A 22687-nucleotide genomic window follows, 5' to 3' on the forward strand; every position below is an offset into this window, starting at 1 on the left:
ACTTTTCCGGCTTTTTCCGATAATTAGAACCTGAAAGCCATAAAATAGATTCCGGGAATTAGATCCTGGAATGTTTCAAAAGCTAGATTATGTAGTACTCTATGTATTAGAACCCGGAAGACATAAATTAGGTTCCGGGAATTAGATCCCAGAACGTTTCGTAAGTTCGATTATGCATATTATTCTGGGTTTTAGAATCCCGGAATCCATGTTCATTGTGCTCCGGGTTTTAAATTCCCAGGAGTTAAAACTCGAAATCTTTGATGGATGGTTTCCAGGATTTAAATTCCTAGAATGCAGTTCGATAGGGGTTCCGGGATTTCAAATCCCATAATGTACTAAATTTCAGGGGTATTTTAGACAATCTCCACTTTATAGTGGGGTGTTAAATTGGTTGCTTGGGGTGCCAAATTTAACACCCTTTTCTTTATGAATAAAAAGCTCAAAACCCACAAAAGTGAATGTTCTTCAAAGCCCCATTACTTCACGACAGAGCACCTTGCTTCACGACGAAGCTCTGAACTACGGTGTGAAGGGTATAGGGTCGGCCCAACACTAAATGAGGCATAAAGCAAACTTTAAAGTGAGATATTTTTACCTAAAAAATAATTCTTTATCAAACTGATGTAGGAGTATAAAATGATTTAGGAGTACTTTTTTTCTTTCCATGGAGACTATTGGGCTTGGTTTTTTGAACTGATGCGTTGATTTTTATTTGAGACATTCTTTACAAAAAGACTATTAGACTTATCACATGAATGAGAAACCTTTTTTACTTAGTAATTTTTTTGGGGCCCTAAAGCCCTTTCTTGGGCCACATGGGCCTTGGGCCGTCCCTGGAAGGGTAAGCCGTTAGTAAGAAACATCAAGGAGAACAGAGTGTTGACATAGTGAATAACATGGAGGAAGAGTTTCTGTATATTATGTTTTTCATACCCTAAGCTATAGCAGCTACATACACATATAACAGTAAAAATAGTCAATTAAGGACTCTATTTTAGGAAATATACTATCTAAGGTAAATATTGTTTTTCCCTTAAAACAGTGGATATAAATTGATTCTAGAAAATCTCTAATTATGCCTTAATTGAAGCTCACGCCAACACTCCCCCTCCAGATGGTGTATATTATCTTTGATGCCCATCTTGTCAAGTGAGTTGTGGAATATCTTGCTGGAAACTGTCTTTGTAAGTATATCAGCTAGTTGGTCTTCAGATTTCATAAAAGAAAATCGAACTATCTTGGTTTCAAGGTTCTATTTGATGAAGTTTCGATCCACCTCAACATGTTTGGTTCGATAATGTTGAACTGGATTATGAGAGATATCAATTGTTGCCTTGTTATCACATAATAAGTTCATCTCTATACTAGGTGGAAAACACATCTCAGTTAGCAATCTCTTAAGCCATAGAAGTTCACAAAGTCCTTTTGCCATTCCTCTGAATTCGGCTTCAGCACTAGATAAAGCCACAACCTTTTGCTTCTTGCTCCTCCATGTCACCTGATTTCCTCCTACAAAAGTAAGATAGCCTGATGTAGACTTCCTATCTGTGACTTGCCTAATCAGCATATGTGTAACCATCAATATTTAAGTGCTTATTCTTAGACAACACAAGCCGTTTTCTAGGAGAGGACTTTAGATAACATAGAATCTGAATTACGGCTCCCATATGATCTTCACTAGGACAATGCATAAATTGACTTACAATACTAACAACATAAGCAATGTCAGGTCTAGTATGAGACAAATAAATCAACTTACCAACCAATTTTTGGTATCTTTCTTTATTACTCCCTCCGTTCCTTTTTATTTGTCTTTCTAGTACAAAGCTCTTCCACCAAGGTATTGCACTTTTAGAGCTAATTTTCCCATTTTACCCTAATTCAATTCAATATTTACTTTATCTTCATTCATAGATTTTTTCTCTCCAATAATTAATTTCCTAATTTTCCCACAACACTCTCTCTCATATCATTAAACTATTTCAGGTTTCAACAACATTAATTTTACATTGTCTCATGCACTCCTCAAAGAAAGACTAAAAGACTTCAAAAAAAAAAAGGAAACGCAGAATTGTGCACTTGATAAACAATGAGTCTTCAAATATTGCAATGAGACCAATGAGTCTTCCACTCTTGCTTTTTCCATCAGATTTTTTTAATTGTGCACTTGATAATTCACCATGTGTTTTCTTTTTATAGAATTTTAAGTCTTCAAATGAATTTTTTTTCCTATGACAGAATTTAATGCTACACTCTTTTTTTTTGTGTAACATTGGAATTTAAAACTATATTGGGAATATTATTTGAATTCATTTATTTTTTAAATTGAAAGGCTAGTTTCCATTCAATCAAATTCTACTGCAGTTTTTTTTGAACCACTAAGTATCATGCAATTTTATGATGTGATTATATGAAATGTACTCCATAATTAACCGCAAAGTAACATTGGAGTATGTATTTATAGTCAAGTTGAATAGTCATATGAATAATTAAAGCTAAAATCAGATTGGACAATGAAATTTTGAAGCAAGAAAGACAACACAGTTTTCAGGAAGCTCATTAAATTCAATTTTCCACTACTAAACTTTGAATGGAATAAATGAGATTGTGTTAGGGGTATAATTGGTACAATGTAACCTTAAATCACCAAATGACAAATAAAAGGAAACAAAAAAATTGTGCTAGAAAGACAAATAAAGAGGAACGGAGGGAGTACCTGGCACCTGATTTGCATACACTCCAAGCTTGTGATTTTGGACCATTGGTGTATCAGCTGGCTTGCAGTTCAATAGTTCTACCTCTAAAAGTAATTCCAACACATATTTTCTTTGAGCGAGGAATATACCTTTCCTTGACCTAGCCACCTCAATTCCTAGGAAGTACTTGTGTCTCCCAAGATTCTTCATCTCAAATTTTGTGGCCAACTGCTCTTGGAGTCTAGAAATCTCCTCCACATTATCTCCTGTAATAATCATGTCATCAACATAAATTATCAAAGTCGTTACTTTCCCCAATCGGTGTTTCAAGAAAAGAGTATGATCCGAGTTGCATTGATGGAAGCCATATTTTCTCATGGCCAAGCTAAATCGACCAAACCATGCACGTGGTGATTGCTTTAGTGCATACAATGCTCGTTGCAACTTACACACAATTCCAGTCTTTGAAGATGTGGTGTAACCTGGTGGAATATTGATGTAAACCTCCTCCTCAAGGGATAAAGAAAAGCATTCTTCACATCAAATTGGTGCAATGGCCAGTCTAAGTTTGCAGCAAGGGACAACAAAACTCTAACTATATTTAATTTAGACACCGGTGAGAATGTTTCTTGATAATCAATTCCATATGTTTGTGTATATCCCTTTGCCACAAGCCTCGCCTTGTACCTTTCAATTGATCTGTCTGTTTTGTGTTTTATGGAAAAGACCCACTTACATTCCACTGTCTTCTTCCCTTTTGGCAATGAAACGAGAGTCCAAGTTCTATTCTTTTGCAAGGCTTCCATTTCATATCATGTGGCTAGAACCCAGTTTGGATCCGTTAGAGCTTCTTCTATTTTGTTGGGGATGTGATGTGAAGATAGGTTGTGTGCAAATTCTTTGAGAGGCTGTGATAATTTTTTAGTAGACCCATACTTTGAGATGAGATATCTTGACCTTTTCCTTCAAAATCATGTGAGTACCGATTTGGTGGCTTACAACGATTTTATCTGAAAGTTGAATATAACTCGCAGAAGTATCCAAGTTAGGAATATGAGAAATTATAGTAGGAGAGGTACAGAAACTTACCTCAGTCATATTCCCAGGAGAAGGGTGATCTGGTACAGAGAAGTGGGGGGTTTCAACTTCAGATTGTTCAGCCTCTTGAGTAATACAGATTCAGCCTCTTGAATTATACCAATATTTTGTCTTTCCTCCAAATTAAGGTTGCGTTCCCTTCCCTGATCTTCATCGGTTCCAATTTTCTCACAAATCATCTCTTCATCACGACTTTTTTCCAAATATTCTTTTCATCTTGCATCTCCCCCTGAAAAGAAGAATTGGAGTCTGCCGGAGGAAAGAAAGCTTCAGATTCCAAGAAAGTAACATCCATAGTGACATAGGTGCGTTTTGTGGTAGGATCATAACAACGATATCCCTTTCTGTGTGTCCCATAACCCACAAAAATACAACGAACTGCACATGGATCAAGTTTTGTGCGTTGATTTTGGTGAAGATGAACAAATGCAACACACCCAAATACCCAAGGATGAATCAATAGAATAGTAGGCGAGGGAACATACATAGAAAGAACTTCTAATGGTGTTTTAAAGCTCAACACCTTTGAAGGCATAAGGTTCAACAAATGCACTGATGTGACAACAGTATCTTCTCAGTACCTACAAGGCATATGTGCTCCAATTAGAAGAGCATGAGTTGTTTCTAAGATGTGCCTGTTCTTTCGTTCTGCAATTCCATTTTGTTGAGGTGTTTGGGAGCAGGAGGTTTCATGGATTAGACCATTGTTTCTGAAGTACTCTTGAAACTCCCTATTGACGTATTCTCCACCATTATTAGAGCGGAGAATCTGAATTTTAGCTGAAAATTGCGTCTGAACCATCACATTGAAGGACTGAAAAACACCAAACACATCATTTTTATGTTTCAGCAAGTACAACCAAGTCATTCGGGTGCAGTCATCGAAAAAAGTAACAAACCAACGAACACCAGAGGTAGTTGTAATAGGAGAGGGTCCCCACACATCAGAATGAACCAAGGCAAAAGGAATTTCACTTTTATTCTAACTAATTGGATACGATACACGATGACTATTAGAAGTCCCACATTGGCTAGAAATAGAGCATAGATAGCCTTTATAAGGGTAGTGCAAACCTTAACTCTTGAGCTAGCTTTTGTGGTTGAGTATAGGTCTCCCAATTTCTAATATGGTATCAGAGTCTATCCTAGATCCATTTGTTGTTTGTTGTGGAGACCTCCCATTATTGGGCCACCCGTTAGTTGTTGATCCCATGTTCCAGGTTGTTCAGTCCTGGACGTGAGGGGGTGTGTTAGAAGTCCCACATTTGCTAGAGATAGAGCATAGATAGCCTTTATAAGGGTAGTGCAAACATCAACTCTTGAGCTAGCTTTTGTGGTTGAGTATAGGCCTCCCAATTTCTAATAATGACTTTTGGCTAACATGTAAGTTTGACATTTAAAATCTGAATCAAGTAAGTTTGACACGGGAGGAACACTACACTGTGGTCATTCACCACCGAGGTATCTTATCTATCTCACTGTCTTTCTTCAATTTTTTCAAAACATTATGCGTTTTGTTTTCTCTTCAAATGAATTCAAGTAGCTACAATAGAAGCAAATCATTGCTTCCTGTCCTGTGTGATCATCATGTAAAGAAAGTTATAGCATAAGAATATAGTACATTCTATTTTGTGGGGCATTAGATTTTTCAGCTCAACTGGAACTCTAGTGTTACTCATTCCATCCATGTAAAATGTATCCTCTGCGTGTTCAACCTCTGCCATGCATTTGTTTGGCTCTTTTTAATCCTTTATTCTCTTTTAAGCAGCTTAGTAGACTGTGATTCTGAAGTTGTGTATGTTTTGGCAATTTTGAAGAGCCAGCTTTATAAAGCAGGTCTGTTCTAATTTATTTATCAGCTGTTCCTCGATATACTTGATAGGCAAAGATGGAAAATTTAACTAGGTAGGGCGTTCTGCTCTTTATATTATAATTGTTACATTTTACTACATTGTGAAATTATCTTCTAACTGATATGCAATATTATCTTCTTAGTTATATGTAATGTTATCAACAGTTTATTTTTTGGCCATACATTGGGTTACTTTCAGTAATTAGTTAATGAAATGTTCTTCAATGTAGTTCGATTAAAGATCACCTTTCCGGGTGACTATTGGTTTAGACACATTCATAGTATGCATTGGATCATAAGGAACTCTTGATTAATAAAATGGAGCTGGTAGAAATTGATGCTCAACTATAACATGATGGTATTATTTTAACATTTTCTATTTTCGATTGAGTTGCTCTAAAGTTTGTCAAGGATATGAATCTCTGCTTCCATGGACTTTATTCAAAATCAAAAGCCAATCCAATTTAATCCGTGACGCTTGAGCATGGAGTGAAAGCCAAATAGTGTGTCCTTTCTCCTCTGCATCTCTTTACATTCCTGAAACTCAGGCATAAATTTGACATCCTCCTTGTATTCTTCATAGACATAAATGAGGGACCAACTTGGAATTCCCATTGTAGTCCTGTCTTGGGCACCCATTACCCGTTCAGAGCCACATGGCATGGGGTACTTCAACTCACATAAAATCTCTACTTGATTCCATTCATGTTCTGAAAATGCTGTCTCCTCTTTGCATAACAGATCACACAAAAGCATTTGTTCTGTCATTCTTTCTGCAGAAAATATGTAGTTACATGAAGAACTTAAGTGCTTGGTGCCATTGATGAGTACACTGAACTTGAAATCCAATATCATATTGTCTTTATACACACACGGCTCTCCAGCACAACATAGACTTATATGGGGGAATTTCTTTCTGAACCAGAAACACATGGATGATTCTTTGCTTCTGAGTCCATGCCAATTTACAGTCCCTTCTAGAACCCCTTTAATCATGAATCCAAGATCACTACCCACAGGTCCATGGGGACTCCACAATGGTCTACGTAATTCTATGACATTATTAGGAGACATGTTAAGAGAATATACATCAAGTAACACTCCTTTGCCTTCATTATAAACAAGCATTGATTTTGAAAATACCTGTGTGCTCACTTTTTCTTCAGCCTGGAACAACTGAAATCCCCCACAATCATAACTCATTATTACCTCAAGTTTAGGCAATGCATGGACACTGTTTGGTAACTGAATTAGATTCTTGCATTCCCTCAAGAACAATCGTCGGAGTCCAACAAGATTTCCAATTGAGCATGGCAATTTATCTATGGCAGTCTGGTCTAAATAAACATCTTCAGTGTTCTCCATCACTCCCAACACTTTTGGGAAGCTCTTAAGACGCGAGCAGCCTCTCAAATCCAGAGTCTCTAGAGATGGCAAATTGATGAAGGGCACCAACATTTCTAGCTGGGTGCATCCTTGAACACTCAATAACATGAGTTTATTAAGAAACCCCACTGAGCCATGAATCTTAATTAAATTAGAACAATTGTCAAGACACAATGCCCCCAAATTTGGTAGCCCAGTCAAGTTAGGTAGTTCAGTTAAGAATTTGCACCCATCAAAATCCATAAAGTTCAAGGACTCAAACACCTACAAAACAAAAATTAGTGACACATTATGAGCTTTCAATTGGACATCCATATTTTTCTTTATTAGAACCAAGCAATGTGTTCAATATATAAAAGGAATTTGAAAATAGATACCTTGGATGATTTGAACGACTGAAGACAACTTTCAGGGAGGCTAAGTATCACAAGATTCTTGGGATTGAAATCAGCTGGTAAAGATAGTGATGGATATGCACTCCAGTCTAAAACTCTAAGACTATTTGGTAGATTTTGAGGGCCTCTAGAGAAACATGCATTTGTAACAATGAGAATTCTTAGATTTTTCATTTTCTTGAAGGCTTTTCCATTCCACTGCACTTCTTTGTCTTTGCATAGGTTGATGACCATAACTTCAACTGTATCAGTCCCCTTCAAATCCAAATCATAATTTAAACAGAATGTAAAGTTTAGCAGTTACATCTACATACTTCAATAAATTGCTAATTCTAAACCAGAGTGTCCTTTTCTGCTAAGAGTGGTAAAATTTCATCAAATATTTCAAATCGAATACAGAGAAATAAGAATCTAGTCTTTTAATATATACTAGTTAAAATGTGTATTATAAAGGAAGGCAAAGAGAATAAATGGCATTGAGATTTTTTTAAGTTCTAACATACCGTATTTTCTTCCAAAACATGAACTATGTCCTCGGTAAGCCATAATCTACTGCGTTTTCCAGGCTCCATTGTTGATTCCAGCCTTACGATTTCTCTGCCCATGTCTTGAATTAAGTCATGCATTTTTACACAACCACTTCCATCAATTTTTATGAGAGATTTGTCATTCAGCACTTGCATTCCATTTTCCGCATTGAAACCATGTAAGTATAGTATTTCTTTGACATATCCCATTTGGTAAGAGTTGAAGAAACAAGCTATGTCAAGAAAAATGCCCTTCTCATCTTCCTCCAAATCATCATAGCTAACTTTAAGTATTTCATGGATGTCTTTGTGAAGAATTGTTTCATACTTATCCAGTGCAGATTTCCATACACTTAAACTTTTGCCAAACAAGTAAGAGCCTATCACCTCCAAAGCCAATGGAAGGCCTTGAGCATAAGAAACTGCTCGTTTTGAAATATCAGCATAATCTGGAGAAATTTCTTTATGTTTGAAGGCATGCCAATTGAACAATTCAAGTGCTGTTTCATCATTTAATTGTTTCACCTCATATAATTTCACTACCCCATGAGTAGCCAGCAGATGCTTGTTTCTTGTTGTGATTATGATCTTGCTGCCAGAGCCAAACCAATCATGTCCAGAAAGTGCTTGTAACTGCTTCTGGCTGTCAACATCATCAAGAATCAAAAGAATCTTCTTTCGATGAAGCCTCTTTTTTATTATTGACATTCCTCTGTAAACATCTCCCACTTTGAAATCCTTCTCCCCCAATACTTCAGAAAGTAGTGTCTCTTGGAGTTGTGCAAGACCATGATTAATAGCCCTTTGTCTTATGTCTGCAAGAAAACACAAACCTTCAAACTGATCAGCAATCATGTTGTAAACCGCACGAGCAATTGTCGATTTACCGATTCCACCTATTCCATGAATGCCAACCATGTTGACCTCCTCATCAGACCCAAGTCCTAGGAGAGAAGACACCACTGCTAGCACCGGAGACTCCAGCCCAACCGGCTTATAAGCAACATGTAAAGGAGTGCGATTAATCTTTTCAGAGACCTCTTCCACAATCTTTCCAATAAACATGTATTCTGATTGAGACCTGCACATTATAGAAACACTTTTAAATACATATAAATTGAAATTGAAGATTTAAATGTGTTTACTTCAAATTATTATACTTAACACTATTAGTGTGTTTAGATTCGTGGTAACACATAATTCAAAGTACGGTAACTCCACAAGCTACACTTTATAACCTTTCCCTATAAGTGATTATGAGACTACTTACTGCAGAACCAAACAGGCTAAGTGTTTGCTGCATCTAAACTCTCACCTATTTCTTTTGCCTTGTATATTGATATGAAAAAGATATATATGTCTATAAAAAGGATGGTGTGAGAGCTACGTACCCTTGTTGGAAGTGCCAGCCAGACACATTTGCAGCTTGACATAAAGCATCCTTCCATTTTTGAACCTTTCCCTTGTCATCTTGAAACCTCTCCTCATGTTTTGCCAAAGCATCTTTATAAGCCCCACTTTGGTGGCGAACTTGTGAAGGATCCACACCAAAAAAAACCGGCCAAAACAACCGTCCTTGCGCCTTGGAACACTCAAGGATCATGACAAGTTCATCCAAGCAATGCGTCGAGGAGGCATAGTTCTCAGAGAAAACAGAAATGAAAATCCTGGACTCTTTGATAGCATGGAGAAGAGCTGGTGTGATTTCTTCTCCTTTGTTGAGCCTTTCATCATCAATGAAGGTGTGGATACCCTTTTGGTGCAGAGAATTGTAGATATTGCCAGTGAAACCGTGGCGTGTGTCGATGCCTCTGAAGTTGAGGAAGACATCATAAGTCCAATCACAGGTGAAGGAAGATGGAGAAGGTAGTATTGTTGGGTGTTCCATTGATGTGAGAGCAAGAAAAACTAATTAAGGAGGAAGAGAACACCCTTTTGCCTCTGCTTTTTTCAAGCTTTTGGTTGAAGATAAATGAGATGATGATGAAAGTTGAGTTCATAAATAGCTGAACTGACACTGCAGGTTGTGTCTTGCATCACCATACTTGCTTACTTTGTTCGTTGAAGATTCTGCGAAGGTGGTGGGAACTGGGAATTGAATTGGCATCACAGGTTACGCGCGTGTTGACTTGATGCTTAGAGTAGTACATCGCGATCCTGCATGAGTTGACTTCACTTGAGTTAACACAACTTCTGTGTTCACTCTTGGAGACATTGCAGTTGCAGTGAACTTTCTCTTGAGATTTAATAATATTACATTGATTTTTCATAAGATTTATAAGGGTCGTCTAGACGATCATGATAAATTTTAGGTTAAATAACTCATCATTTAATTATATTGAGAATAAGTAAGTTGAAATTTTTATATTTTATTTATTAATTTATCTCATACTCATTTATCTCTAATGTGATTGGATGGTGAGTTATTTAAGCCAAACTTTTTCTTGGGTCATGTAGACAACCCTGATTTGTAATTACACCATTAAACATCCATTTATTATTCTAAATGGTGTACGAATTTGATGCTTTTAGCTCTTCACTATTTGATTTAAAAATATTAAAGCTTAAGAGTTTACCATGAATGTATTCATATCTAATGGTAATGGTAAGCAAGTTAAACTTTTATATGGAAGTGAATACAAGTTCAAATTTGGAAGAGACATATAATATAGGGTTAAATGTGTTCACCGTCCCTGAACTTTGAGCGAGATCTGGTTTCCGTCCCTCGCCGGAAAATCTTCCTAACCCCATCCTCAGACTCAAGTGTTTGTACGGAAACCGTCCTTGCCGCCGGTATAGCTCCGGCAGCCGTGCACGTGGCCGTGCCACGTCATTTAATGAAATGACATGGCATTTAAATAAAAAAAAAATCTTTTAAAAATTATAATTAAGCCCTCTGATTTAACCATAACTAAACTAAATAATCCTAAAACTAATTAACCCTAAAACCTAATTAAACTTTACTCCTTCAAAATCCCCAAATCCAAATTAGGGTTCACCATCTTCTTTCCCTTTCCCTCTTCCCTTCTCCATTGAACTGAGGCTGCACCTGCACCATCGATTTCTTCCCTTCTTCATCTTCTCTGTCGATTTCTTCCTATCTTTCCTTCTTGTCCATCGAATCCTCTTCTCCTTTCACACGATTTCCTATCTTCTCCGTCGAATCCTCTTCTTCTTTCACGCGATTTCCTGGGTTTTCTGGTTCGTGTCCTTCAACCATGAGAAGACCGTGTTCATCTGGTTCTTGTGCATCCTCGAGCACTTACTCCATGCCTCCAAGCGGAATCTGTGCTTGTGGGGAACTAATTGTGTACCTGACATCTCACACTCCTGAAAATCCAGGAAGACATTTCTGGAGATGCAGGAATTTCAAGGTAAATTATCGCCTCTCTTTTTCCTTTAATCTGTCAATTTGAACTGCTATGTTAATCTGTCTCATTTTCATTGTAATTAAAGACCCCCAGGGACTGTGGTTTCTTCCTGTGGGATGAGGATGCAGGAGTCCAAAGTTCAGGAACACAACGTGTTGTTGATATGTTGAGGACAGAGTTGGAAGATTCAAAGGACAAATTGGATGAATTGAAGAAGAAATTGGAGGATACAAAGATGAAATTTGAGGACACAAAGATGAAATTGGAGGAAAGCAAGAACAAAATTAGCAAGCTTCAAAGGAAGCTTGACTGTGAGCTGCTGAATAAGAAAATGGCCTTTGCAGCCATATTGATTGTTGTGTTAGCTTGGGTTGTTAGCTTTTGCTTCCTTTATGGAAGAAAAATGTAATCTGAGAAGGGAATGGAGGTTATGTTGATGTTTTGGAAGTTATTTGGGTAGGTTGGTTGAGTTTAAGTAGAATCATGTAATGGAGTTTTTATTGTAACAAGTTCCTGAATTCAGAAGAAATGGCAATGAAATTGTTTCTTTTTTCAACATTGTTTTGATGTATATAATGTCTCATTTGTAATTGAAAGGTAAAAAGAACTAGAAGACACATAAAGTAAAGTGAAAGAGAGAATCTTTGACTAATGTAATGCCAACAACATCAAGCTTCATAATTCAATGTCAAGTGGTCCACACATCCACACATTCAGAATACAAAATGGTTCTAAACAAAGCTTAAGTGGTCCAAATTACATAAAAAACAACAGCAAACACTTCAACCCATGTGCTTCCTAAACGATATCAAAATGTGCACCCATGTGGTGTCAAAAGTAATGCCAACAAACCACAAAATATTCCCACTTGGTCTGTTCACATTAAATATCTTTCAGCCCTCCATTATTGCTCCACAACCGAGCCCTTACTAACCACAACAACCTTCAACCCTCTCATTTAGCAACTTGAGATTGGAGTGCCTGCACAACTTGAGATGGCTCCTCTTGAACAGCAGCAGATCCACCAGCAGATCCACTTCCACCACCAACATTAGATGGCCCTGCTCCATGAACATAGTGCAATCTTGCCATGTCTTGATCCCATTGTTCCCTTAGCATGGCAGGTATTTCATCAAACTGGATCTGATGTTGAACAATATGAATATTAATCATTATTTTTGATGAGAAACTTGTAGATCTGTTTAAAATAAGACCACATGTTATAAGTTTACTTACATTTGCATCTTGTGTGGCATTGATGACCTGAGATGCATCCTCTTGTGTTTCAACTGGCTGAGATCCTTGTCCTGCTGCAACTGGATCTTGTCCTGGTTCAGACCCTTGTCCTGCTTCTGGTTCTTGACTCTCCACTGGATTTGGGCATCTCCTTGAATTATGGCCATGCTGACCACACCTACTGCATTTGTGTTTAGCAACAGTCCTGCTGAGTCTTGTGCTACCTAAATCTTCAAAGGGGTCCCTTCTTCTCAGCTTCTTAGGCCTTCCAGGCCCTCTCTTCTTTATGGGAGGAAGTATCTCAGGGTCATTTGTAGGCTGCCATAACTCTTGGCCATTGATAGGAGTGATCTCATGCCCATATGTAGCTTCATATGCAGCTCTCTTATAGTATGGATGCACAAAATCTTCTGGTTTCATCCTTTTACATGCTATGGCAGCCACTGCATGCCTGCATGGTATGCCAACCAAATCAAACAGATTGCATGTGCATGAACTTTTGCTCAAGTCCACCACAAATCCCTCACCTGTTTGCAACATATTGCAGGATTAGGACAGCCATTATCCATGAAAGTAAACAATGTGTATAAATTCTTATTGGAAACCATACCTGATACAATGTGCTTCACTTCAAACCTCCATTCTGAGGACATTGTTGGAAACCAATGAGAAGCCTTATCAGTCTCCCATGCTAACCTCCTCAAAGGCTTAGGCATTACCTCCCCTCTATACTTGTGAAACTTCTCCCTCAAGGTTGCAAACCTTCCCATCAAGTATGTTCTGATCCAGTCCATCATGGTCAGAATTGGCTTGTCCCTTGCCAATAGAATTGTGGAGTTGAATGACTCTGACAAGTTGTTCATGAGCACATCACACTTGGGGTAGAAGGTGAAGTCATGCTTGCACCAAGTCCTGGTAGGTATTCCCATCATCCACTCCCATGCTGCATTATTTTGTTCCCTCAGCTCCAACATTTTTGCTTCCCACTGCTGGCGATAAGTAGCCTTTGCTGCTGCCATCATAATGTTTCTAATTACAACCCCACCTCCAAACCTCTTTTTGAAGTTTGCATAAAGATGCCTCAAACAAAACCTGTGTTCAAATCCCTCCAAACAGCTCAGTAGCCCCTATTAGCATGTACGCAAGCAGAAATTCATAATCATGTAGTATAATGAAATAAGGATGAACATGATAACAAAGAAAGATAAATTACTTTACCTTCTGTTGGTCAGATATGAAGATCCACCTTCTATCTGGACCAATATCAAGCAGTAGCAGATCAAGGAACCACTGCCAGCTTTCCTTGCACTCTGACTCCACTACAGCAAAAGCCAAGGGAAAGTTTTGGTCATTAGGATCCCTTGCTACAGCACATAAGAGAATACCTCCATACATTGTCTTTAGATGACAACCATCTAATCCAATAAAGGGTCTACAACCCTGAAGAAATCCCCTCTTACAACCTTCTAGACACATATAGAATCTGCCAAACCTAGGTTGTATGCTTCCAGCAGGATTCTCCAACTGCATTTTGCATGTATTTCCTGCACAAACCCTCCTCAGTTCAGCACTGAATTTATATAGCAATGTGTATTGTTTGCTTGCATCTCCCTCAACTATCTGCAAAGCAAGCTGTCTTCCCTTCCAAGCTCTATACCTTGTGATGCCAGTGGAAAAACCCAACCTCATCTCATCAACAACATCATTGAGCCTCATTGTCCTTGAACCCCTCAGTTTCTCCACCAATTTCTTAGCAACAAATTTGGAAGTAGCATTCTTATTGTTGAATACTCTGGCACAAGTATGAGGGCCACTCAATGTCTTAATTGCAAAATTTTGTCTCCCACCCACTTTGCTACACATCATAACCCATTTACAATCCTTCTTGCAAGCAGCCCTAACCCTGGTTGTGTCATTTTTGGGGAAATAAATGTCCCTTCCCGTGAGAACAGCATGGTCCTTAGCAGCAACCTTAAACTCTTCCAATGAAATAAATTCCATACCTACTCTAAAGTTAAATTCTGCCCTCATATCCTCATCATGAAACCTCATACTCCTGTTCCTCACAATAACATCATCATCATCACCTTCAGACATACTATGTAACTCTTCATCTTCCCAAGTAGCCTCCATTTCATGGTCACCATCAAAAGCATCATCATATTGAGGAAGCACATTTTCTGCCCCACCACCATGTACTTCATAGGTACCTTCTTCCATTTGCCTTATCTGCTCATTTAACAAAGCTTCAGCAACACCAACTGGTATGCCTTCAAATCCGTCATCATTAACCTTTGCAGCTCTTTCCTCTTCACTATCACTGAAATGTACAGAAGCTGTGGAATCCTCAGTGTCACTTGATGGATTGAAAGAATCATCATCTTCATATACATCATCAAATGTAGGATGTTTTCCATTCTTCTTTCCAGTAACAACCACATGCACATTGCCAACAGTTGGATCATTGGCAGCAACTCCATCAGCAATGGGATCATTGGCAGCAACTTCATTTACATCTCCATTTGCAATGGCATCATTGTCACCACTAGCATCTACATTTGCAGCAGCATCTACATTACCATTATCAACAACGGTCTCCCTTTCATCATCACTATCTAGAAGCAACAATACAGGTAACCTCTTATTGGACTTTGACTTGAGAACATTGCTTCTTATCCTATCAGACTTCCTCACTGGCAACTTGAATTTGGCAGGCCTCTTTGTTGGAGAAAATTTTTCAACACAAAAATTATCAAGACCAGGTAACTTCAGTGGTGCATCCACTTGCTTCTTGGATGGAGGTTTAAATGGCTGGTTTTTCTTCTTTGGAGGCTCCACAGCCACTTGCTTCCCCTTGTTCTTTGGTTCTTTTGCTTCTCCTTTCTTCTTTGTAGCCTCCACAGCCACTTGCTTCCCTCTCTTCTTTGAACCATCCAACTGCTTGTCCTTATTCTTTGGATCACCTGATTGAACTTTCTTGGCTTTCTTCTTTGAACCATCAAGTACCCTGAGGAGATCAATTGGAGTAGTTGGCAGTTCATCAGGAGCATGCTTAACAAAGAGATGTACTTCCCCCCTCTTTACAGCATATTTACCCAACTCTATTGCCTCTTTATCAGTGGACAAAGGCCTGAAATTGTGAATTGCAAAATCCTCGTCTTTCATCCAAAACACCTGGAACTTTCCTTTTGTATACCCCAGCTCAGCAACTACATCAAGACTCTCAAAATAACTCCACCTATCACTATCAGCATCCACAGTGTTTTCTTTGACATCTACGTAGTGCAACCTTGGCTCCTCAACAAATTGTCCAGAGTGATGAATAATGGCTTTGAAAGCCATCCTGATAGAAATGCAGATTAATTACATGCAACATCATGATAGAAATAGAAAGGACAAAGGAACATAATGCTAACATTGGAGTCTACAAATTGATGAACAACAACCCAATGCAAGAATGCATGACCCGACACAACCAAAGCCATACACCCTACCAAAATCGTAAGAACAGAGAGATAGGCAGAAATAGAAACCAAGGTAGAAATAGAAACCATGTTGAGCTACAAAAGAGATAGGCAGAGCAGAGGACACACTAACCTTCGTCTCCGTCAATTCCAGTCGCCTTCCTCGCTGTCGCCGCTGTCAAAGTTCGTCGTCGCCGCCGTCAAAGTTCTTCGCTCTTCGCCTGGGATAGAAAGCTAGGTTTCAACTGAGAGAGATTGAAGGGTGGGTCGAGAGATGGGTGAATAGTAAGGGGTAAATGTCAAGTTTAGATTAGGTTTTAGGGTTAATTAGTTTTAGGATTATTTAGTTTAGTTAGGGTTAAATCAGAGGGCTTAATTATAATTTTTAAAAGAATTTTTTTTTTATTTAAATGCCATGTCATTTCATTAAATGACGTGGCACGGCCACGTGCACGGCTGCCGGAGCTATACCGGCGGCAAGGACGGTTTCCGTACAAACACTTGAGTCTGAGGATGGGGTTAGGAAGATTTTCCGGCGAGGGACGGAAACCAGATCTCGCTCAAAGTTCAGGGACGGTGAACACATTTAACCCTATAATATAACTGTTCCAAAGCGAGTGACAACGATATCTACAAAGAAAAAAAAAATGTTTGTTGTATAACTTGGAGTTGCCGTGTTTATATGACATCTTTCTTATTTAATTTGTAGTATTTGACTGACTTCTAAAAATTGTTAGGGACCAGGGAGGAAAGAATGGTGAGGTATGGTTACACATGGATACAAGACTGGTTTAAATTTTCCTTTAATAACATTATACTCTTTCCGTTCTTTTTTAACTGTTATTTTAGAAGAAATTTTTTGTTTCTATTTAACTGGCGTATTGATGTTTTAAGATCTATTTTGTCAATTATACCCTTACTAGTAAGTGAAAATTAAATTCTTATTACATCAATTCAAAGTCTTGTCTAATAAGTGGAAATTAAATTACAATGGAAGTACCCAAAAGAGCTTTCAAAGTTACATAAAAAAATGTGTTGACGTCATTCATAATTGAAGAGTTAAAATTCTATAAAAAGGATTAGTAACAAACATTAGAATTAACAAGTTCTAAATAAAAAAATGGGAGGGAAGTGAATTGTTTATTTCATTGGAATTGGAGGGAGGTTATAAATGTTTATTGCTACTAGGGAGAGAAAAATGATAAATGGTTTAATGATATGAGAGAGTGGAAAAAATATTAATTATCCACTATCTTGATTGGAAAACCATATAACTTCATGATTAGAATGTGAGATGGTAGAATGGAAAGAAAAAAAACTCAAATAACTCACTATCTTGGTTGGAGAACTTTTTACTAGAATGACACTTCAAAATGAACGGAATAAGTAATGATTTTATACAAAAGGGTAAAATGGTAATTAAACATATACTCATTCTTATCACTATTACTTTTCCTTTTATTATCTATTCTTTTTCTTTTAATTCAAATAACTTAAAAACACCTCATTTTTATCTTATATTCTTTTCTCTCATATTATTTCCATTCATATTCTTTCTTCTCATTTTTTTCTCTTCATATGAAAGTGAACATGTATTTTAACTGAAAATGAGTTCACAATACAACAAGAATTTGAAATTAGCAAATAAAAACTTTCAACACTAGTTTCACTTAAAGTAAAATACATGTTCACATATAGAGTTTTAAGCTTTTATTTTCCGATGCATTATAAAAAGAGTTTTAAGCTTTGGATGTGAAACAGAAATGATAGGGAAGAAAATAAGAAAATTAAATAAAAGGAAGACAAAATGAATAGAAATTAAGTGAATTTAAGGAAAAGGAAGGGAAAATAAAAGGAAATCAGAGTAAAAATTTCTCTTCACTTGTTTGGATTGATGAAAAAAAGAAATGAGGATAAAAGTGCATATAATATATTATGACAATTTTACCCCTAGATACCATTTAAATTATTTATTTTGTGCATTCAAAATGAAAGGTTAAGAAAAAAAAAACTAAATAAATAAAATGGGTAGTGGCACTGGACCTACTGGTTACTTTTTCTTTTCTCCAAAACCCCATTACTTGACGACGGAGCACGGTGCTTCACGACGGAGCTCCGCTGTAGAAGAAGGTTAACTGCGGTGTGAAGGGAACAAGGAGAACGAAGGAGGAACACTACACTGTCGTCATTCACCACCGTGGTATCTTTATCTATCTCACTGTCTTTCCTCAAATTTTTCGAAACATTATATGTGTTATTATCTTCCAATGAATTCAAGTAGCTAAAATAGAAGCAATTCATTGTTTCATGTCCTGTGTGATCATCATGTTCCAGAAACTTGCTCTGTGTGTTTATTTGAATTATGAAGCAAATGGTTTTTTGTGATTCATTATATACATATATATACATATACAAGTATAACTGATGGATGATTCATAATTGGCTTGGCTTATGCTTTTACTAGGACCCTTTTCAAATGGGTACCTTACGCCACGAAAAAGTTCAAAAATTTGAAGAATTTGTTGATAAGCGCTTGAAACCTGATATTCTTCATGCTATTGCTCAGAGGTAAACTGTTCACTCCTCTGGATTTTACATCAGGTTTCACAATCTTTACATATTTATTTTTCTAATCTCTTTATATTGCAGGGACAAGGTCTTTGAACAACAGAAAACTTTGTATCCTTTTTCACTCTTTTATCATATAGACTTATATTTTTTTTTAAAGAACACATTTCAAAATATATCTGATTCATGTGAAACATGGTATGTTACTTAAAGTCCGCTTTATCGATATTGCATTCAATGAAGGACCATTGTTATGCTTGACTTGTACCCCCTCAGTGCGGATTTGCGAAAAAACATTGAAAACCTAGAGAAGAATAGTGTAACCAGTCTAAGAACTTTGGTCAATCTTGGGTCTGAGGTATACCTGCAGGCAGAAGTGTAAGTAATCAACCATTCTTCATGATTTCTTTTGATTGTTTTAAAGCACATTTGGATAATGTATATTATCAGTTTATCACCAGTATGTGTGAACCATGTTGTTCCTTCATCATATGATCACTTTTATAATCATTAATCACCACCATTTTATACAAATAATCTTTTAGCATCCTTCTTCACCATGTTATCTAACTAAGATTTGTGCTATATGGCTCTAATGTATACTCTCCCCTCGTCCCCCCTCCAGGATACAATTGGTATATTGAAGTTTAACCCTAGATCCTCCGACAAATTAATTGCTAGTGCTTTTCATCCATAGACTTATTATTAGATCTTCCTTGTTTGGCCTTTAGTTCTGTGATATATACATCTCTTTCATATTTTTTCTACTTCATCAAAACTTTACAGGCCCAATACAGAACACATATTTGTGGATGTAGGATTGGGATTCCATGTGGAGTTTACTTGGTCTGAAGCTTTGAAATACATAGAAAAAAGGGAAGAAAAGATAGCCAGGTATAAGCTTTTCATTTAACATATCTTGCTTACTTTAAACTTGAAAGATTAGTCTGTTTATTATGGCCTTCCAGGTCTTCTATTTTGAAGTTTATGCAACAGTATGACTTGCTTCAATTATTCAAATGACATCGAAATTGACTTTTAAATCGATTGCAGTCCAAGATTGTCATGTTTTTTGTCAAGCATACTCTAAAATAACCACCATGAGTTTGGTTATCCATCTACATGGAGCACAATGCTAAAAATGGTTTTCTATTGTTGAACCAATCGTGAAGTTCCGGATTTTTTTTTGTGCGGATTAAATTGAACCAGTTAATAGTTATGCTGAAAATTGAACTGGTTCTTCCAGTTCATGATTGGTTGGTTCAACAGTTTATCATCCAATTCTTAGATTACCAGTCTGATAGGCATGAGCAAACAAAGTTACGGCCTTGAAATTGTTCCAGTTATGGTTTCTGTGTTGGTAAATTTCTCATGACCATTGTGGGCTAGTTTATCTCCATTATTCTCTCTTTTTTATGCCTTAAAATACTCAATTAATTTTCTTTTGGTTGAAAATGTTGTTGTATATTTAAACTTAAGGCATGGCTTCTATCATGCAGGCAGATAGAGGAGTACACCCAGTTAATTGCATCAATTAAAGCCCAAATTAAGCTGGTATGTTCACGGTTTTCTTCAACTCTTTGGCTTCCTAATGCTTGCTACTTCATGCAATGCTTCTCATGTAAGGCATGTTGTTTGTCAAATAGATATTACATAATAGTCCATATGAGCCAGCCTACTTGGCTATCTCTAGTTCACATGAGATAGGGAAAATGCTCATGAACCCTAGCTTAGGTGGGTTGGGGAAAATGCTCTCAAAGTGCCAAAAGCTATCGGGGTTAAAAGCAGATATGTCGGGTTAGGGCCAACCCATGGGTCAGCCCATTAAATTTTAAAAAATTAATACTCCTCTCAAAGGAGCTGGCCTTATGCATTAACAGTAAGCCTGCAGATGTGCTATGCATGCCAATTATCAAGAGCAATAACTATGGATATTAAAATATGATCTAATTATTGTTGTATTTCTATTTGTATTGATATAAAAAAAAAGTATAGCTACTATTTTTGAAGTATCCACGCTTCTTTGGTCGTTGCTATTGTTGATTGGTTAGCATTTTAGCATATACATAGACTAGTTGCTAATCAGAGGGACAGCTCATATAAGTGATGTGCTAAATTTATTATTTAGTGGTTGGTCCTAACCCACTTCTCTTAGCTTTTCGGCCCTATGGGTTTTTTACCTTGACCAATATGGGCTAGGGCTTAGTGGGTGTGCAGGCCCATAATTATCGCTCTACTTCTGAGAGTATCAAGGTAAATGTTGGGTAATGTTTGACATAATTCTAAGATAATATATGAAAGTTGTAATCTGTTTTATCCAAATAATAATGATTTTACTTGGGAGTTTCAAGAACTTTTCACTGTTTCAATGCAGGTTTGCGAAGGGATTAGAGAACTACTTGAATTTCCAGCAGAAAAACCCTTACCCGAGCGGATATTTTGATAGTTACTGTCTTACTGAGTATATACCAAATTGCTTAATCTTTGCAGTCACAAGTGCTATGGATAAGTGCAAATATGTGTGAATCCTGACAGAGATTGATATTTCGCCAGTCTGGAAGACTGCATCTCTTTTGTGGCTTAAGTTGTCTTTCTAAATTCTAATTAATTCTTGTTGGTCATGTTGATTGTAAAGGATATGCATTTGCAATCACAAGAATTTGAATGACTAACCGTGAATAGTAGTAACATGCAAGGCATCCAAGTCCTCACATCTATGATTTTCTGTACTCAAAACTTGGAACTAAGTTTCTGCAAATGCTTATCTACAGAACGAAGTGTGTGTTTGCAAACACATTCCAACTGATGATAACGTCCGTTTTTCTAATTCAACAATTTCTTCCGTCTCACAAATGTGGCTTTGGAATGCCCAAGTGGCTAATTTTCTGGAATTTCAAAAGTACGTGTAGATATACCAATTGTTGTTGAACTGTGTTTAATAGTCCTGGTGATTTCCTGTGTTTGGTATAGTGCCATCACTCACGCCTCAGCTTCCTTCATGAGATATTCTACGATGATTTTAATTATGATTAGTTGATTACAATACTAAATTTTCTACGTTACTTCTATTCCTCATTATTTTTATTGGAAATTTGTGTATTTAAAAGTTCAAAACACACTTTACATGTGTTCACTGTCGAAAATAAATGCTACCATCTAACCTAGATTGTATCATCCTTGTTTAGTGTGTTACCCCCTTTGATTAAAAGCTTGCCGTCCATTATTTAATTTCTGGCGCCCACATTTATGTTATCCACTATTTTGTTATTCACAAAGTCTTTGCCTATAAATACAAAGTCTATTTCTCATATGAAAAAAACACATATCAGCAACATTTCCTCACCTTTCTCTCCCTTCTACTTCCTTTACTCCTTGGGCATAATAAGAATAAGAAGTTAATCTCGCTAATTCTATCACCCGATTTATCGGAAGAGGTTGTTTAATCCTAGGGGACCCGTATAAAACTCTCAATGACAGCGAATTGATTTTCGCGACTCAACTTGTTTTATTGCAGGTTCTGGTTCGTAAAGGTGTATTGTTTGTGTTGTTGCTGTGATCATATTAATAGATCGCCACTATATAACTTGTTGAACATTTTAGTATTTTAAACTATTAAAATCAGCCCCATGATCACCCCTCATAGTCGCGTTCTATTTCTAAAATGTCCTTTTAAGTAAGAGTCTCAAATATTATCTACTTAGATTTAAAGTGTAGACAATATATAAATTCACACACTAAAATTTAACATCTTTGATTATGTTTTAAAAAAAATATATTTTATTGTAAAAATTAAGAATGAATCTAGACCCCGTAGAGCTTATTTGGTTTTCAGTTGGGTGAATGGTGATCTCGTATTTCGATGTTTCAAATGGACTTCCTAACTGAAAACCAAATAGTCGCCGGGACTTTGATTTGATATGTGAAGTAACAAAACGTAAACGTAGTTGGATATTTTTATAAATTGTGTAAATTGTAGTTATAATTGCAATAAATAAAATGAAAGGGTAGAAACGTGTTTTAGGTTACAAATATAAGTGATTAGTCTCAACACCAAATTCCACACTTGAAGGAGAGTTGGGTTTGGCACCCCA

At 36.9% G+C, this 22687-nt stretch overlaps 5 protein-coding genes across 6 annotated transcripts; 3 read left to right on the plus strand and 2 right to left on the minus strand.

Moving 5' to 3' along the window:
* Positions 1-5937: 5937 nt before the first annotated feature.
* LOC130723401 (disease resistance protein RPV1-like) lies at positions 5938-10173 on the minus strand. 2 transcript variants are annotated; one of them, XM_057574441.1, is made up of 5 exons: positions 9349-10173; positions 7934-9038; positions 7413-7685; positions 6793-7299; positions 6488-6701 (listed from the first exon to the last, which is right to left on the minus strand). In XM_057574441.1, exons 1-5 carry the CDS (start codon positions 9843-9845, stop codon positions 6642-6644), a joined length of 2442 nt encoding a protein of 813 aa, XP_057430424.1. In that variant the 5' UTR covers positions 9846-10173; the 3' UTR covers positions 6488-6641. The 2 variants fall into 2 exon arrangements, with proteins under 2 accessions (XP_057430423.1, XP_057430424.1); XM_057574440.1 differs by having other exon boundaries at positions 5938-7299; positions 9349-10169.
* Positions 10174-10635: 462 nt separating this feature from the next.
* Positions 10636-11855, plus strand: LOC130724697 (uncharacterized protein At4g04775-like). Its single transcript, XM_057575981.1, has 2 exons — positions 10636-11331; positions 11414-11855. The coding sequence occupies exons 1-2, from the start codon at positions 11176-11178 to the stop codon at positions 11735-11737; spliced, it is 480 nt and encodes a 159-aa protein (XP_057431964.1). The 5' UTR covers positions 10636-11175; the 3' UTR covers positions 11738-11855.
* Positions 11856-12282: 427 nt separating this feature from the next.
* LOC130725445 (uncharacterized) lies at positions 12283-14784 on the minus strand. Its single transcript, XM_057576672.1, has 4 exons — positions 13783-14784; positions 13175-13691; positions 12565-13091; positions 12283-12471 (listed from the first exon to the last, which is right to left on the minus strand). Exons 1-4 carry the CDS (start codon positions 14782-14784, stop codon positions 12283-12285), a joined length of 2235 nt encoding a protein of 744 aa, XP_057432655.1.
* On the plus strand, positions 14610-15616 carry LOC130724105 (uncharacterized). The gene is made up of 2 exons (XM_057575278.1): positions 14610-15197; positions 15279-15616. Exons 1-2 carry the CDS (start codon positions 14831-14833, stop codon positions 15533-15535), a joined length of 624 nt encoding a protein of 207 aa, XP_057431261.1. The 5' UTR covers positions 14610-14830; the 3' UTR covers positions 15536-15616.
* Positions 15617-18079: 2463 nt separating this feature from the next.
* Positions 18080-21388, plus strand: LOC130724106 (uncharacterized). The gene is made up of 7 exons (XM_057575279.1): positions 18080-18228; positions 18493-18596; positions 18678-18707; positions 18873-18974; positions 19383-19490; positions 20096-20150; positions 20971-21388. The coding sequence occupies exons 2-7, from the start codon at positions 18505-18507 to the stop codon at positions 21037-21039; spliced, it is 456 nt and encodes a 151-aa protein (XP_057431262.1). The 5' UTR covers positions 18080-18228; positions 18493-18504; the 3' UTR covers positions 21040-21388.
* The last annotated feature ends 1299 nt before the right edge of the window (positions 21389-22687 follow it).

The sequence above is a fragment of the Lotus japonicus genome, chromosome 6 (assembly GCF_012489685.1).
Source record: "Lotus japonicus ecotype B-129 chromosome 6, LjGifu_v1.2".
Taxonomy (NCBI): Eukaryota; Viridiplantae; Streptophyta; class Magnoliopsida; order Fabales; family Fabaceae; genus Lotus; species Lotus japonicus.

Coding starts and splice junctions, on each gene's coding strand:
- LOC130723401 (XM_057574440.1), bottom strand. CDS start 9,845: ATGGAACACCCAACAATACTACCTTCTCCATCTTCCTTCACCTGTGAT. Junction 9,039..9,348: donor GGCTGGCACTTCCAACAAGG/GTACGTAGCTCT, acceptor TATAATGTGCAG/GTCTCAATCAGAATACATGT. Junction 7,686..7,933: donor ATGTTTTGGAAGAAAATACG/GTATGTTAGAAC, acceptor TTGGATTTGAAG/GGGACTGATACAGTTGAAGT.
- LOC130724697 (XM_057575981.1), top strand. CDS start 11,176: ATGAGAAGACCGTGTTCATCTGGTTCTTGTGCATCCTCGAGCACTTAC. Junction 11,332..11,413: donor GGAGATGCAGGAATTTCAAG/GTAAATTATCGC, acceptor TTGTAATTAAAG/ACCCCCAGGGACTGTGGTTT.
- LOC130725445 (XM_057576672.1), bottom strand. CDS start 14,784: ATGGAAGAAGGTACCTATGAAGTACATGGTGGTGGGGCAGAAAATGTG. Junction 13,692..13,782: donor TCATATCTGACCAACAGAAG/GTAAAGTAATTT, acceptor ACATGCTAATAG/GGGCTACTGAGCTGTTTGGA. Junction 13,092..13,174: donor AGTGAAGCACATTGTATCAG/GTATGGTTTCCA, acceptor TGTTGCAAACAG/GTGAGGGATTTGTGGTGGAC.
- LOC130724105 (XM_057575278.1), top strand. CDS start 14,831: ATGCCTTCAAATCCGTCATCATTAACCTTTGCAGCTCTTTCCTCTTCA. Junction 15,198..15,278: donor ATCTAGAAGCAACAATACAG/GTAACCTCTTAT, acceptor TGAATTTGGCAG/GCCTCTTTGTTGGAGAAAAT.
- LOC130724106 (XM_057575279.1), top strand. CDS start 18,505: ATGGGTACCTTACGCCACGAAAAAGTTCAAAAATTTGAAGAATTTGTT. Junction 18,597..18,677: donor CTTCATGCTATTGCTCAGAG/GTAAACTGTTCA, acceptor TTTATATTGCAG/GGACAAGGTCTTTGAACAAC. Junction 18,708..18,872: donor TTTGAACAACAGAAAACTTT/GTATCCTTTTTC, acceptor GTACCCCCTCAG/TGCGGATTTGCGAAAAAACA.